Source organism: Oreochromis aureus, linkage group 23 (genome assembly GCF_013358895.1).
Source record: "Oreochromis aureus strain Israel breed Guangdong linkage group 23, ZZ_aureus, whole genome shotgun sequence".
Classification (NCBI taxonomy): Eukaryota; Metazoa; Chordata; class Actinopteri; order Cichliformes; family Cichlidae; genus Oreochromis; species Oreochromis aureus.
In genome coordinates this window covers 20,746,241-20,762,474 of record NC_052963.1, presented here as the reverse complement: position 1 = coordinate 20,762,474, position 16,234 = coordinate 20,746,241, and the positions used below count along the sequence as shown (strand labels likewise).

Sequence of the window (16,234 nt, the reverse complement as noted above, 5' to 3'; positions counted from 1 at the left end):
TTGTATTAATATTAATATTATTTTCAGTTAGGTCAGTTAGCTTGGCAAAAAACAGAAAAAAAAGCGCTGGTGGAAATCTCCTGAAGAGCTTACTTTGGAGCACTTTTTACTTTCAACTTGAATACAGATGTTGAGTCAGTACCTCAGTGTTTACCAGAGTCATTTTTAAAACAAATGTCTATACTTCTACTTAAGCAAAGAATGTCTGCACTTTTGTCACCCCTATCTGTTTGACAGTCACGGTCCTTCCCTGTACTATGCAAGTTTCAGTGACTAGTTGACATTTGGGTGCCCTCCAGCGGCAAAGAAATATATCATTCATATAATCTGTTGACTCCAATCTGCTTTTTACATGTGCATGTGGAAAGCCTTAAAAAAAAACTCCTGGTTAGACCTGCACAGTCACCAGATCTCATTCCAATAGAACACATTTGGGTTATGGTAACAGGGGTGATTCCCATTATGGAATTGTAACAACACAGTTAACCAGTGTAAAGACCATGGGCCAAATGAGGATGGCTGCAATTCATTGCGCTCTGGGTTAAGGGCCCACTTCAACTGCTGGAAATCCCCCCCATATGGGTCTCAAACCCAATCCTGGCTTAGGAGGCCAGTGCCTTATCCATTAGGCCACTAGGTCTACACGCTGTGATGCACGAGTGTAACCTGAACTTTGTGGGACGCTGTCATGTTAATATGGACAAAGATCTCTGAGGGATGTTTCCAGCACCTTGTTGAATCTATGCAATGAAAATTAAGGTAGTTCTAAAGGCAAAATGGGCTCCCACCAAGTTCTGGTAGTACCTCGGGTGTACCTAATAAAGTGGCCAGTGGGTATACACTGTAGGCTTGCCTCCCTGGCTGTTTATGTTCCCTTTTCTGTGGTTTTCTAATTTAGTCCTGGCTCTTTGTGGTCTTATGGTACTTCATGACAAAATGCAAATATGCAAACATTTAAATGTAGTCACAAAAAAGGCTTAAATGAAATAGCCAAAGTCAAATCCTAAAAATAATTAGGCTACATTTCACATATGTAAAGCTCTTTTAGACATTATCACTGAAGCCCATAAGTTGTTAAATTTCTTGTTAAAATGACTTACGTTGCTTACATTAAAGAACAGACCTGCTCCTTTACAGTTTCTCTATGAACCATCATCTTATCAGTTTCAGTAAATAACACTGATTCTATAAGCTCAATTTGCTGAAGTGCCCACAAACGTAACTTGTACAAACAGGCTGTGAGGGGGGCTGTTAAAAATATTCTGTTTACAAATATTTGGGGAATGTAGAATTCCTTTGACTCTCTCACATGGAGCTTTGAGCCCCCCTCAGAGCTTTGAGTTTATTAACCACACTGTGCTGTTTCCTTAGGTGCTTGTGAGTTAAATGAGTTTTGTGTACCTGATGTATGGGCTCAGAGTTATACATTATCTTTCCACAGGAAACAGGGTCATTGATGTGTGACCGAGCGTGTCGGGACAATGATTTTGCCCTCTGGTAAACTCAGTTAACCCCCATTTGTGAACAACAAGACCCGTTACTATAGAGTTTGGAGATACTATAAGTACCAGAGAAATCTTGAGAGAGAGCAGATTTCGCCTGCAGGTCCTCGCAGTCAGCAGCAGGAATTTAGAACCATGGTAAGTTTCTGCAGTGTCTAACAGACTCTGTAATGTCCACTTTTAAAGGTGTGATGGTGTTGCCTATTAGATTCCACAAAGCCTTTTCTAATGCTAATGTGGCCTGTTCTTGCAGCGGGAGTGCCTCTCTGTTCATGTTGGCCAGGCAGGCGTCCAGATGGGAAACGCATGCTGGGAGCTGTACTGCCTGGAACACGGCATCCAGCCGGATGGTCAGATGCCCAGTGACAAGACAATCGGGGGAGGAGACGACTCCTTCAACACCTTCTTCAGTGAAACCGGAGCTGGAAAACATGTTCCCAGGGCTGTCTTTGTAGACCTGGAACCAACTGTCATTGGTAAAATTTCCATTTTTAATATAAATTTATATATATATATATCTATATATATATAGATATAGATATATGAGGATTTTAAACGTTTTCTCATATACTCATATACAATTATTTTTAACTGATTAATATGGAAATAGCTGTAGATATAGCTATAGGATTTTAAACGCTTTACATGGTTACAGATGAAGTTTCTCTGCAGGTGGTCTGTGGACAGTCATGGCTAAGACAAAGGAACTCAGTGAGGACCTGCAGCTGTGCATTGTGGCTGCTCACAGGAACCTACCGGCAGCTCTTCCATCCCGAGCAGCTCATCACTGGAAAAGAAGATGCAGCCAACAACTACGCCCGAGGACACTACACCATCGGCAAAGAGATCATTGACCTGGTTCTTGACAGAATTCGTAAACTGGTGAGTTTATCTACATATATTAGTTTAGAGTGTAATTATGTATGGAGGAAATAGTGCTGTTTTGTTCCCCTGCAGGCTGACCAGTGCACAGGGCTGCAGGGTTTCCTCATCTTCCACTCCTTTGGAGGAGGAACCGGCTCTGGTTTCACCTCCCTGCTCATGGAGCGTCTCTCCGTTGACTACGGCAAGAAGTCTAAGTTGGAGTTTGCAGTTTACCCAGCTCCTCAAGTGTCCACAGCCGTGGTGGAGCCCTACAACTCCATCCTGACCACCCACACCACCCTGGAGCACTCCGACTGTGCCTTCATGGTGGACAACGAAGCCATCTATGACATCTGCCGCAGGAACCTGGACATCGAGCGTCCTACCTACACAAACCTCAATAGGCTGATTGGTCAGATTGTCTCCTCCATCACCGCCTCCCTGCGCTTTGATGGAGCCTTGAACGTGGACCTGACAGAGTTCCAGACCAACCTGGTGCCCTACCCTCGCATCCACTTCCCTCTGGCCACCTATGCCCCTGTTATCTCAGCAGAGAAGGCCTATCACGAGCAGCTCACCGTGGCTGAAATTACAAATGCCTGTTTTGAACCAGCCAATCAGATGGTGAAATGTGACCCTCGCCATGGAAAGTACATGGCCTGCTGCCTCCTGTACCGTGGTGACGTGGTTCCTAAAGAAGTGAATGCCGCTATCGCCACCATCAAGACAAAGCGCACCATCCAGTTTGTGGACTGGTGTCCTACAGGCTTCAAGGTAGGCATCAACTACCAGCCCCCCACTGTGGTTCCTGGAGGAGACCTGGCCAAGGTGCAGAGAGCCGTGTGCATGCTGAGCAACACCACCGCCATCGCAGAGGCCTGGGCTCGACTCGACCACAAGTTCGATCTGATGTACGCCAAGAGGGCCTTCGTCCACTGGTATGTGGGAGAGGGAATGGAGGAGGGAGAGTTCTCAGAGGCCAGAGAGGACATGGCTGCCCTGGAAAAGGATTATGAGGAAGTGGGAACTGACAGCATTGGCGATGAAGGAGAGGAAGAGGGGGAAGAGTACTAAGTTTTAGTTTTGCATAATGATATCATTATTGTATTTCAGCAGTGAGCAATACCGTATTGGTTATATATACATATATATATATATATATATATATATATATATATATATATATATATATATATATATATATATATATATATATATATATATATATATATATATATATATATATATATATATATATATATATATATATATATATATATATATATATATATATATATATAGATAGATAGATAGATAGATAGATAGATAGATATAGATATAGATATATAGATATATACATATATATAAGTATGCGTGTATGTGTGTGTGTGTGGAAAATAAACCAATTGTGTAAAGCATTTGTCTGTCTGTGCATTTCAGTTTCTCCCACTAGCTCTGTGTCTCCTCCAGCAATGAGCATGTTTGCTGTTGAACTATAGTGACTTGTCTGTTGTTGTTAGCTGATACCTGGAAGCAAACAAAGCCTGAGAGAACAGTAACTAGGGAAACCAAGTGTGAGCACGTTCTGGGAAACCTTAGGTGATAGTTTGTTGTTACAGCTCTAGAGTTACCTGCAGATGCACAGGTGAAAGATTTAACAGCTTCCAACAATAGATTACACAGGAAACAGCACACAAGGTTTACACAAAAAACATCTTCTAAGGAAAACAGGTTCCTGAAAAGGCATCAGTGGACAGTAAATCTTTACTTTAGAGGAGTGGTTCTGAAATTTATTTAGGGTTATAAGCTTTCTAAAGCACTTTAGTCAATCTACACCCATTTAGAAACTGGGGTAGTCTTTCTTAATCCTAACCTGTTAACTTCCTACAGGTCACCAACAAACCTCCTAGGTGTTGGGTTAGACTGTATAGTTTTATTTAATTCAATTTTATTTATATAGCTCCAAATCACAGTCGCCTCATGGCACTTTAAATTGTTCCGTCATAACAAGCTGTGGGTGATGGGAGGAAGACATTCTAGTTTCAGAAACCAAAAGATATTACTTTTTAGATCTTACATATTCTGGCCTACTGGTAAAAGATTTCCATCTGGGTAAATGAAACTACCCGTACCACAAACAGGACCCTGGTGACCTGGTGGTTATTAAGAAATTAATCTTTTGAGGGAAATTCCTTAGGAAAACATAATCCTTTGTTAATCTCCAGCTTTAGGTATTGCATTTATCCGGTTATCTCATACTACCACCATACTCCCCTTTTCTTTCTCCCGTGTACATAGCTGAAAGCTCTGAACTGAGACCTGCTGGAAAAGAAACAGTGATCTCAAATGTCAGCTGGCTTTGAGGAAAGCGTGTTGCAATGTTTTCCTTGGGGAATAGGCTGCCTTTGCATTGCAAATGAATCTTGACTAAAGTGGTGATGCAACGGTGAGCTGTAACAAAAGACTATTCATTCACTCTGGGGAGGTATCCGTTATCATTCATCTGCAAGATTAGAAAACCCAGGCTGCCAATGTGTCACTTTAACATGACCAAACTTCTAATTTGAGCGATATTTCATTAAAGAAGTAATGCTTGACGCACAGAAACTATTTTTTTTAATTAAAGACTTAGGAGTTAGATCCATCCACAGATAAATGTTTCCATCATATTTAAAATTTTCATTCAGATCTGAACCACAAGGTACTGACTGCACAGACAGAACAGCAGATTCTGAAAAATTAGGTGAGGTGACACAGTTATTGGCCAAAATTTCACTGTTGGTTACTTGTGTGTATAACAACAGCTTTAGTGCCTTCTGTTTGTATTGTGGGTTTTCTTTCTTGTGTTCTGCACCCTCATTTGTTATTGAAGGAGGTGGTGTTTGCTTCTTCAGCTCCTCCAGTTACCACAACATTGCAGGCTGTTGCTTGGTGATGCTTGGCTATAAAGCGGCTTCCTGCACTCGCATTTCACACACAATATCCCCAGCCACTCCTCTCAAGTGAACAAGGGACGTCTTAAAGCTCCAAAAATATGGTGAGAAACCTTTCATTTTCTAAGTTCCTCTGTTGAACAGCTTCATATGATTTCTGAGAAAAATAAACATCTCACAGGGACATTGGGTGTATAAAATGGTCTGTGATTTTTTTTTTTTTTATTAGTTTATCTCTTTCTTGGAGTGTTTTTTCTTTCCAAGTGCCTCCTGTATTTTTCTGCATCTTACTAAGTTTGGACCCTCCTTCAGTTTACTTCCTGTTTTATTTTGAAGGTTATATTCTGGTGTGGTTTTCTTTGTTTCCCCTTCCTTTCTTTGTTCTTTTCCGATCTTTCTTAAATGTCTGATTAAATTCACCTCTTCTTTTTAGCCCATAAAAAATAAGTTAAAAAAAAAAAACTATTCTGAAACCAAAACTGATTCAAATGATATTTTTAACTTACAAAGTAACTAAAATTAAATCGAAATGTATAGGAAATGTCGTTAAGTTTCGTTCTTTATTTTTAAATTTGGTCAAATTTGTCAACATAACAAGCACCAAAACTGGCACGTCTACATGACAGTATTCATGATGGTATGAGAGTGGTTTATTTTAATACTCTTTCTAAACTTCTTAAATCCCCACTACAATAAATGCCCCAGTTTATCTGTGAAAAAACTAAAACACTGAACGTAAAAATTTAAAAACAATAAAGACAAAACTGAAATGAGCAAGCCATTCTAAAAACTAACTCAAAATAAACTAAATTGAAAACAAAAAAAGATGAAAAAATAAATAAATAAGAATAAGTAGTGATAAATATGTACATCTATAATAACTCTGATATGTAGTCTGTGCATATGCCTTCAAGTCTTTGTCAGTTCATTTGAGATGTTTTTCCTGCCATTGTAGTACAGCCCTTTGTGTTCTTTAAGTTAGCAATAAAAAGTCCCTTTTTGATGCTACAAAATACAACAGAATTTCTGTCTGCCATTGGGGTTGTTTTCTGTTGAATAATCTCCTCTGATTAGTGTATTAAAGCTAGACAGAAAATCTGTGACAAAGACATTAAAATGTAGCTTTTACTTCAGATATTTGTTTGACATTTGAACCACTTGTTCTTGCAGCGTGAGTGTATCTCTGTCCATGTTGGCCAAGCCGGTGCCCAGATAGGCAATGCATGCTGGGAGCTGTACTGCCTGGAGCACGGCATCCAGCCAGATGGTCAGATGCCCAGTGACAAGACCATTGGAGGAGGAGATGACTCCTTCAACACCTTCTTCAGTGAAACCGGAGCTGGAAAACATGTTCCCAGGGCTGTCTTTGTGGACCTGGAACCAACTGTCATTGGTAAGAATGCAGGAATAACAACAGAGTGATAAATTAAGTGTCAAACCAAACCACCATTCCTAATCGTTGAGTACACTCTCAATGTCTTCCAAATACAGATGAAGTCCGTACAGGAACCTACCGCCAGCTCTTCCACCCTGAGCAGCTCATCACTGGAAAAGAAGATGCAGCCAACAACTATGCCCGAGGTCACTACACCATCGGGAAGGAGATCATTGACCTGGTTCTTGACAGAATTCGTAAACTGGTGAGTTTATCGCTTGTAATGTCATTAGTTAAAATTTCCAGTGTAACTAGTAACAATGAAAAGATTTATTTTCTACCTCCAGGCTGACCAGTGCACAGGGCTGCAAGGTTTCCTCATCTTTCATTCTTTTGGAGGAGGAACCGGGTCTGGTTTCACCTCTCTGCTCATGGAGCGTCTCTCCGTTGACTACGGCAAGAAGTCAAAGCTAGAATTTGCCATCTATCCAGCTCCTCAAGTGTCCACAGCCGTGGTGGAGCCCTACAACTCCATCCTGACCACCCACACCACCCTGGAGCACTCCGACTGTGCCTTCATGGTGGACAATGAGGCCATCTATGACATCTGCCGAAGGAACCTGGACATTGAGCGTCCCACCTACACCAACCTCAACAGGCTGATTGGTCAGATTGTCTCCTCCATCACCGCCTCCCTGCGCTTTGATGGAGCCTTGAACGTGGACCTGACAGAGTTCCAGACCAACCTGGTGCCCTACCCTCGCATCCACTTCCCTCTGGCCACCTATGCCCCTGTTATCTCAGCAGAGAAGGCCTATCACGAGCAGCTCTCTGTGGCTGAGATCACCAATGCCTGCTTCGAGCCGGCCAATCAGATGGTGAAGTGTGACCCTCGCCATGGAAAGTACATGGCCTGCTGCCTTCTGTACCGTGGCGATGTGGTACCCAAAGATGTGAATGCCGCTATTGCCACCATCAAGACGAAACGCACCATTCAGTTTGTGGACTGGTGTCCTACAGGCTTCAAGGTGGGCATCAACTACCAGCCCCCCACCGTGGTTCCTGGAGGAGACCTGGCCAAGGTGCAGAGAGCCGTGTGCATGCTGAGCAACACCACCGCCATCGCAGAGGCCTGGGCTCGACTCGACCACAAGTTCGATCTGATGTACGCCAAGAGGGCCTTCGTCCACTGGTATGTGGGAGAGGGAATGGAGGAGGGAGAGTTCTCAGAAGCCAGAGAGGACATGGCTGCCTTGGAAAAGGATTATGAGGAAGTGGGAACTGACAGCATTGGCGATGAAGGAGAGGAAGAGGGGGAGGAGTTTTAAAGCTAAATTAATCAATGAGATCAAGTCTAAGTTTGTTTCAAACAAACTGAGCTGCACATTCCTGTAGGTTTTAGACAATAATCTGACAAAAGCTGTGTTTGTAGCACAGTAAAGCCTTTTGTTGCTCCTTCAGTTCTGTGAAATTAAAACTACTACCTATAAACCTTTCAAAGTTGGCAGTCACCTTGACATTTTCACTGTTGTATAATATTCTTAGACCCTGGTTTCCACTCTACAATCCTCTGTTTACAGTGACAAGATATCATGTTTACCGTGTGTCTTTTTCTTGAGACATTAAACTGACAAGTCTTTGTCTAATTATGCTGCACAACTCAAGCTTTATTTGCCCTTCCTGATAAGCTTGAATATCTAAATCGTACGTAACAAAAAAACAACGACCCAGGATTAGACCTGCTTTCCCCATAGTGTTTGGTCTTCATCCATAAAGAATAAATGTGAGGTAATCATTTGTTGCAGTTTATTTATTCATATGTTTTGGAACAAATGTGTCATTATGTTGTCTTAAGGAGGTTTTCTTTGTCATTATTTGGAAGGGAAGCTGAACGAAAGAATGCACGTTTGCAAGCTTTTCACATTTTATATGACATGTCTCAGAAATAAGTTTCAAAGCACTTAATGTAAATGACTGCAATTAAAAATAGTATAAATCTTTTCTTTTTTAATCGCTAAAATTAACAACGGGATGTGAAGAAACAACCACTTAGACTTCACGTCCAAGTTGTGTTCATTTTGGTGAGGAGATATTAAGTGAGTGTTTCAGTGTAACCTTTGTTTAACAAGGTAATTCATGAACAACACGTCGTGAGTTGAAATGGCACCCTGGCAAAAGACAAAGCTTATTGGGAAAAAGGGGGTAGGAATCAAAGGAAAAAAGTAAACACTTTTTAAAAACTTTTTTTAAAGTTAAAAGTGTTTAGGTATAAGACACACTTGTATGAATGTGTTTGTGAGTGAAGCTTGTCGCAAAAAAGCACTTTGAGTGCTCAAAGTAGATACCAGTCCGTTTAAATTTGAAAATGTCTCATAACACCCACTTCACCTGGTTGTAAAAGTTTTAATCAAATTCTTTATAGGGTAATTACAACAAAAGTTACAGTTATATGTCATCACTACAATAACGTCAGTTCAATTTTCTTTCTTTCTGCACCTTAATTTCAGTTTTTCAAACTATTTAAACTATTTTTCATCTGGCTGTCTGAGCCCAACTAATATTTAAAACTTTATTTCAAAGCCTGATGTGCAATTAGTGTAGCAAACGGTGGCCTTTAAGTCACCTTTTATCCAGACTAGCCTTTTTTGTTTCTGTGTTAACGCCACATGTGAAGACACGTCTAACAGCAGCAAGACGACATACAAAATCGGACCGTATTTGAATGCAGCACTACCCAACGTTCGTTCCCGCCAACAGGAAATTCAAACCTTCGGTTTGGCCACGCCCCGTCAAAAAAGTATAAATAAGACCGGCTGCTCTTCCGCTCTTCAGTCCTGCCTTCAGCAACCGATTCTTCAACGTCGGGTCGAAGGAGAAAACAGCACAAAAATGGTAAGCTTAGTAAACCTTTTTTTTTTTATAAATTAAATCAAATAACGTTGCTTGCTTATTTTTGAATAGTCACATAATGACGGGTGTTACAATAAAAGCCAGGTTTTTGTAAAATAAATAAATGATTAAAAAACTTTTACTGTCAAACGCTATGGAATAATTTATTAAAATCTTAAAATATACCTCTAAATAAAAATATTTTGAATTAATTTAAAAAAATATTTCAGTTTTGTGTACGCATGTGCGCACTTAACATTATGTGACGTGGAAGGAGGCCAAGCTGCTGGCGCAGTTACAACTAAAGAGAGACAAAAACAAGTGCAGATCAAACCGCACGAGTTCATAATAAAAAGACGTTTTAAAGAAATAGAAATAGCCTGTAAAGGTCGTGCGCACACGTGGCATGTCTTTCTGTAAGCGGTCGTGCTGAAACTGAAACTTAGGGGTTTTTTTTTTTTTTTTACTGGCGCCATTAGATAACGCCCTGTCCGTGAACGTTAGACAGAGGTGGGGATCAGAGTGGGGGCAGGGAGCAGAGCTGCTTCCGCTCTGAATGGATTTTTTTTTAAACTCCTCTCCCCGCAGGGTGATTTTTAGTGATCTGCTGTTTTTGGGAGGGGTCACCCTGCCATGTTGGAGCTCATCAGGCATGCGGAAAGCCCTACCTGAGGGTAAAACTGCAGCTCGGATGTTCCGGCATGTCCTGACACTGCACTGAAGTTAATCTTATTTCATTTCACACTCGACAATTAAATGTGGCTTGTTTTCAAAAATCTTACAAATTAAATTATGAAAAGTCTTATGAATTTAACATTTTTTAAAATAAATGTTAATGCTTAATGTCATTAAACATTCAGACACTTCCCTCTGGCCACCTATGCCCCTTTGTTTTTCATTTCAGAATATTTTTTTCTTTGATTGTACTTTATATAGTGAGTAAATTCGTGAGTTAGAGGGTAATCATTCTCAACGCCTTTGTTACTTGCTTCAAAAAAGAACCTTCACCTTCAATAAGACTAATGGGAGGTTAGTTTTTTAAATCAGATCTAGACACTTACAGAAACTTTAAAGTTCAGTCAAATTGATTAGTACAATTAGTTACACCTTTGTTAGTATCACATTTGACTCCTTTTTGCTTCTGAGGTGTCTTAATTCTTCCTGGCAGAGATTAAGATTCCTCAGATTTTAGTCTGTATTGACATGAGCATAACACTGTCAATGTAGATGTTTTGGGTGTGGGTCTATGATGTGAGTCTCCCATTCATCACATCCCAAAGGAGCTCTATTGCAGATTGAAAGACTTTGAGAAACAACCACCCAAAAATCGGAAATGGACTTAACAGGAAACCACTTTAATCTGGGTTCCAACAGCTCATTTCCAAATATAGGAAAATAAAACTGTCGGCTCATCTTTTTAGACTTTCTGTTGGATTAAAATCTTTTAGTGTTTGGAAATGGTGCAAATATTTACCAAAGCCCTGTTGTTCACAAGAATATGCAAGTTTGTTACCTCCTTAAAAAGATTTGACCTTCCTCAAAAGGAAAATAATCTGGACTGTAATTAGAGTAAGGGTATAATTTATATAGACTTTTCCTGTTTATGATCTGTGTATTTGCTAAACAAGATCAAAATATTAAAACTGTGATAAGGTGCCCTTTTAACCAGGGTTTTCCATGCACTCACCCAAATGTAAATAACCAGTTTTGGTAACAAAGATTACTTATTCAAACATACATGACAGTCTTAAATATTTGATCATTTATAGACTGCTTTAAAGTGCAGTTCTGAGATAAACATTGTAAATGCAAAACAAGAGCTAGGCTAACTGATCTTTTCCTCTGCTCTTCCACAGCGTGAGTGTATTTCAATGCACGTCGGCCAGGCCGGAGCCCAAATGGGCAATGCATGCTGGGAGCTGTACTGCCTGGAGCACGGCATCCAGCCGGACGGTCAAATGCCCAGTGACAAAACTATCGGAGGAGGCGACGACTCCTTCAACACCTTCTTCAGTGAGACTGGCGCTGGCAAACATGTTCCCAGAGCAATCTTTGTGGACTTGGAGCCGACAGTCATCGGTAAATATTTCTAAATGTGCAGTTGTGTAACATGAGAAAGCTTAAACTAATGTTGACGATCCCCACAAACGACTACAGATGAGCAAAAAGTCAATCAGATACACATCATTCTCCAGTATATTTGCGACTTCACCAGATAACAAGACATCGACCCCTTTCTTTTTCTCCTCTGTCATTTTCTGCAAACTGCTTTGATCCTTTCCCTGCTCATACCAACACTGCTGGCTCTGAGCTCTGGATAACTTTAGCCACTTTGCTTTTGTTGGCGTCACCAGGAACGTTTTTGTCATGTTCTCAGGCTTTGTATCACTCAATCAGTGGAACGGCCTCTTGATGTTTGTCATAGTTTCCCCTGTCAAATTCATAGTTGGCCAGACAGGTTTTACTACACAAATCTGGCTTTCTTCTGACTAATGCTACCAATCTTCCATTTATACTATTTATTCCTGATGTCATTACCTTTTTTAAACTCCTGCACAGTTGGTGTGGAGCACCCATAATTTCGTTGTGCATGTACCATAACAATAAAGGGCTATTCTAATAGAATAGAACAGAATAGCTAGTTAGCTGCTCACTGTTGGTGCTAGCAGCACAAGTGAGGCACTTGAAAGCAAAACTAACTAAACTAGCAAAACTAAACTACACATGTTTTAGTTTTGGCCTTCACATAGGAATTGGTCCACAAGCTGTTTGAGGCAACTGCAAAAGTCAGACTTCATAATTTTTAAGTTGGGTTGCCATCCATTATGACTTGGGCATTAAAAGTGTTGAGTCACAAATTTTTCAAATAAAATAAATGTGGTCGAGTTACTTTAAGTTTCTTGTAGGAAGCCATTTCATAACCCCTCAGTAAATGGTCTAAAATAGGCTTAAATATGGCTTCATTATGAAAATCTGAGAATAAATGATTTTGCTCATGGCATAACTTTTTGCAGCTTTGGACACAATATAAGAAAGGCACCCAGTGCTTCAGGATGAAGTGGAGCACCACTAAAGGTCCATTTGTTTGTTCCTCAGATGAAGTCCGTACAGGAACCTACCGCCAGCTTTTCCACCCCGAGCAGCTCATCACTGGAAAGGAAGATGCAGCCAACAACTATGCCCGTGGTCACTACACAGTGGGTAAAGAGATCATTGACCTGGTTCTTGACAGGACTCGCAAACTGGTGAGCACAAATCTTTGGAACATGTTAAAGCTGGTGCTTTTAATAAGACTTGAGGGTTAACGTTTCAGACACTTGATTTTCCAGGCTGACCAGTGCACAGGGCTGCAGGGTTTCCTCATCTTCCACTCATTCGGCGGAGGAACCGGCTCCGGTTTCACCTCTCTGCTCATGGAGCGTCTCTCCGTTGACTACGGCAAGAAGTCTAAGTTGGAGTTTGCAGTTTACCCAGCTCCTCAAGTGTCCACAGCCGTGGTGGAGCCCTACAACTCCATCCTGACCACCCACACCACCCTGGAGCACTCCGACTGTGCCTTCATGGTGGACAACGAAGCCATCTATGACATCTGCCGCAGGAACCTGGACATTGAGCGTCCCACCTACACCAACCTCAACAGGCTGATTGGTCAGATTGTCTCCTCCATCACCGCTTCCCTTCGCTTCGACGGAGCCTTGAACGTGGACCTGACAGAGTTCCAGACCAACCTGGTGCCCTACCCTCGCATCCACTTCCCTCTGGCCACCTATGCCCCTGTTATCTCAGCAGAGAAGGCCTATCACGAGCAGCTCACCGTGGCTGATATCACCAATGCCTGTTTTGAGCCAGCCAATCAGATGGTGAAGTGTGACCCTCGCCATGGAAAGTACATGGCCTGCTGCCTCCTGTACCGTGGTGATGTGGTGCCCAAAGATGTCAATTCAGCCATTGCCACCATCAAGACAAAGCGCAGCATTCAGTTTGTGGACTGGTGTCCTACAGGCTTCAAGGTGGGCATCAACTACCAGCCCCCCACTGTGGTTCCTGGAGGAGACCTGGCCAAGGTGCAGAGAGCCGTGTGCATGCTGAGCAACACCACCGCCATCGCAGAGGCCTGGGCTCGACTTGACCACAAGTTCGATCTGATGTACGCCAAGAGGGCCTTCGTCCACTGGTATGTGGGAGAGGGAATGGAGGAGGGAGAGTTCTCAGAGGCCAGAGAGGACATGGCTGCCCTGGAGAAGGATTATGAGGAGGTGGGAACCGACAGTGTTGGAGAGGAGGACGAGGGCGAGGAGTACTAGGCTGCTGGAAGGTCCATCTGCTGATTGCTGTAGACCAGTGTTTGCAAAGCAATATTGGACTTGTACCTTAAGTTCTGCACATTCCAGCCAGCAATGCATTTGTTCCAAATAAAACCATGATAATAAAGTTATACTGTGTCTGTTTACTTTAGGGATTGCATTCATTCAGACCGAAAGTTGTAATGTGTACATTCTATGAAACATTAAGTCCAGAGAATTGAAGTTGGGGTTTTTTGTTGTTTTGTTTTTTAAACATACAGTAAATGCTTGGAAATGAGTGACTCAAACCTGGTTAGCTGGAAGAAAAAAGATTAATCTAAACATTTGTAGCTCCAGCTAATTAAATTGAAGAGTCTATGAAGAGCTATTCTAAATCGAATGGATTAAAATGGTGCAAGTATAGCTAACTGGTATGCATGGATTTAGTTCTACAAAATTGCGATACAGAACTAGCTCTAGTGAAGCCTCAGACAAAGTCAGAACTCGCATGAAGTATTTGCAGCACTTACACACGAAAAGATTTATTTAAGGTCTTACAGATACAAAATAGCTTTTATTTTTTTTCTCATAGAATAGCATTTCTTGGTTTTTGTTTTTTTAAAGATTTTCTTTTGTCTTGCATGAGGCAACAAACAATATATTCAGAGACACAAAATCCGAATGGCACACAGGATGTTAGTTGTGAGGAGAGAAAATTAAATGTCAGCCTTCACACTGCATTACAACATTTTTAGAGCATTCCGGTGCTTTCAAATACATGTAGACATAAATTGTATTTTAAATTTAGCTTATTCCTTGAGGCAAAAATCATTTCAACAACACTACAACACTTTCAGATTGGATTTCAACAGGTAGATGATCAGGTTTAAAACTGAAAACAGTTTTCAATAGCCACATGATCCAGGTTTAATTTTCATTACTTCATTCTCCTGAAGGTCCCTGGACATCTGTGTCAACTATCCAAACAGATTAACTCTTTGCTAAAATCTTCATTCTCTGTGACTCTTATTAATGCTGTTTGTTATTACACAGAAAAAGAAAGGTAGGATACGAGTCAAGCGCGTGGGTCAAGTTGTTGGGGTCCATTCATCAGACTGGAGGCAGCCCTGCTCGGTACTGGTGTCACTGGGGCAGAGCTTTGAGGATGGCATTCACCTCCTCGGCAACTGCAGTCAGTGCAAACTCAAACTGGTCCTGGAAAAGAGAAAAGGCCAATTTTCCATTGGTACTCCCCGAAGTTAAAGGAACTTATCGTAAAGTAGAAAATACTGGAAGCTAAGAAATGCTCAAGTCTGTCTGCAAAAAAAAGTGTACTCTTATATGCTTTTAATGTAAAACTGAAAGACATATCACTGAATACAAAGACTAGTAGCAAAACATCCCATAAAAAGTTTTTGCAACAATAACTGCCCACATTTGAATAAAGTGTGTGGTTAAAAGTAGTCCACCAATCAGAGAAAGGTCCAAATATGTCTTTGTTCTAATTGTCCAATTAGAATGTTCAAAATGATTTGATATCACTAACTGATACTACCTTGCCACATATGAGTTAGCTCTATAAAAGCCAAGTTCAAATATTAAAACTCCGTCCAACACTAGTTTCAATTAATGTTGAAAACCAGAATAAAACTAAAACCAATTAAAACTAGAATCCAGTTTAAAATAACCAGAAACTTAAATCTACCTTAAAGTCATCAACCAGTCTAAAACCAGCTAAAAACTAAACAAAGTCAAAGCTATGCCATAAACCAGTCTAAAACCAGTTAAAATCATGTAGTCACCAAATTCAGATAAAGCTTCTTTTTTAAAATAGTTTAAGACAGATTTTTACTTTCTTTCTTATTATTCTTCAGAAAAACAAAAAATGAACCGCAAGTAAATGAAAAGAGAGAAGAGAAACTGTCACCTTGGTGCGGACCATCCCAGGCCTCTGATCTCGGACATGCTCCAGTGTAGCAGCGATGTCTATCTCTTTCACGCCTGCAGGAAAGAGATAGGCTGGTTAAACTTGTATTACAAGATTGTTTTTTGTAAGGACTGAGGAAAAGGGCAAACAGACTTTACATACCCTAGAATTATATTACTACAGATGCTGTTGACAGTGCTCTGATGGCTTTAAACTACAATGTCCTGAAGATGGACTACAAAACGAAAATCTATCCAAGAAAATCCAAGAATTCTAGATAATAATATCATAAGTGTTCGTCTGTGAAGGTTCTCAGTCATCCAGGTCACCTTAGTCTAAGGAGCTTGGAAAGAAAAGCGTCTGGAATCCTTTAAGTGTTCTTGAACTTAAAGAAAACTTAAAGCCTCTCATCTGAGAAGCTTCTTTAGTTCTAAGCACAATTGCTGGAGAGTCCCAGATTT

General features: G+C 40.9%; 4 protein-coding genes across 8 annotated transcripts in view; 3 read left to right on the top strand and 1 right to left on the bottom strand.

The window, feature by feature from the left end:
- Positions 1–1,554: 1,554 nt before the first annotated feature.
- Positions 1,555–3,485, top strand: LOC116317244 (tubulin alpha-1A chain-like). Its single transcript, XM_039607200.1, has 5 exons — positions 1,555–1,640; positions 1,756–1,978; positions 2,158–2,163; positions 2,242–2,384; positions 2,460–3,485. The coding sequence occupies exons 1-5, from the start codon at positions 1,638–1,640 to the stop codon at positions 3,438–3,440; spliced, it is 1,356 nt and encodes a 451-aa protein (XP_039463134.1). The 5' UTR covers positions 1,555–1,637; the 3' UTR covers positions 3,441–3,485.
- A 1,785-nt stretch (positions 3,486–5,270) lies between these two features.
- LOC116317235 (tubulin alpha-1A chain-like) lies at positions 5,271–8,469 on the top strand. The gene is made up of 4 exons (XM_031735937.2): positions 5,271–5,403; positions 6,470–6,692; positions 6,791–6,939; positions 7,022–8,469. Exons 1-4 carry the CDS (start codon positions 5,401–5,403, stop codon positions 8,000–8,002), a joined length of 1,356 nt encoding a protein of 451 aa, XP_031591797.2. The 5' UTR covers positions 5,271–5,400; the 3' UTR covers positions 8,003–8,469.
- Positions 8,470–9,439: 970 nt separating this feature from the next.
- Positions 9,440–13,998, top strand: LOC116317224 (tubulin alpha chain-like). The gene is made up of 4 exons (XM_031735925.2): positions 9,440–9,566; positions 11,420–11,642; positions 12,660–12,808; positions 12,893–13,998. The coding sequence occupies exons 1-4, from the start codon at positions 9,564–9,566 to the stop codon at positions 13,865–13,867; spliced, it is 1,350 nt and encodes a 449-aa protein (XP_031591785.2). The 5' UTR covers positions 9,440–9,563; the 3' UTR covers positions 13,868–13,998.
- Positions 13,999–14,357: 359 nt separating this feature from the next.
- Positions 14,358–16,234, bottom strand: part of ptprnb (protein tyrosine phosphatase receptor type Nb) — a 41,402-nt gene continuing 39,525 nt past the window's right edge. For all 5 annotated transcript variants that reach the window (XM_031735899.2, XM_031735907.2, XM_039606293.1 and 2 more), the window contains 2 exons: positions 15,774–15,847; positions 14,358–15,061 (listed from right to left, as the gene is read on the bottom strand). In XM_031735899.2, the coding sequence (XP_031591759.1) occupies positions 14,990–15,061; positions 15,774–15,847 (146 nt within the window). In that variant the 3' untranslated portion in view covers positions 14,358–14,989. The remainder of the gene's footprint in view (positions 15,062–15,773; positions 15,848–16,234) is intronic.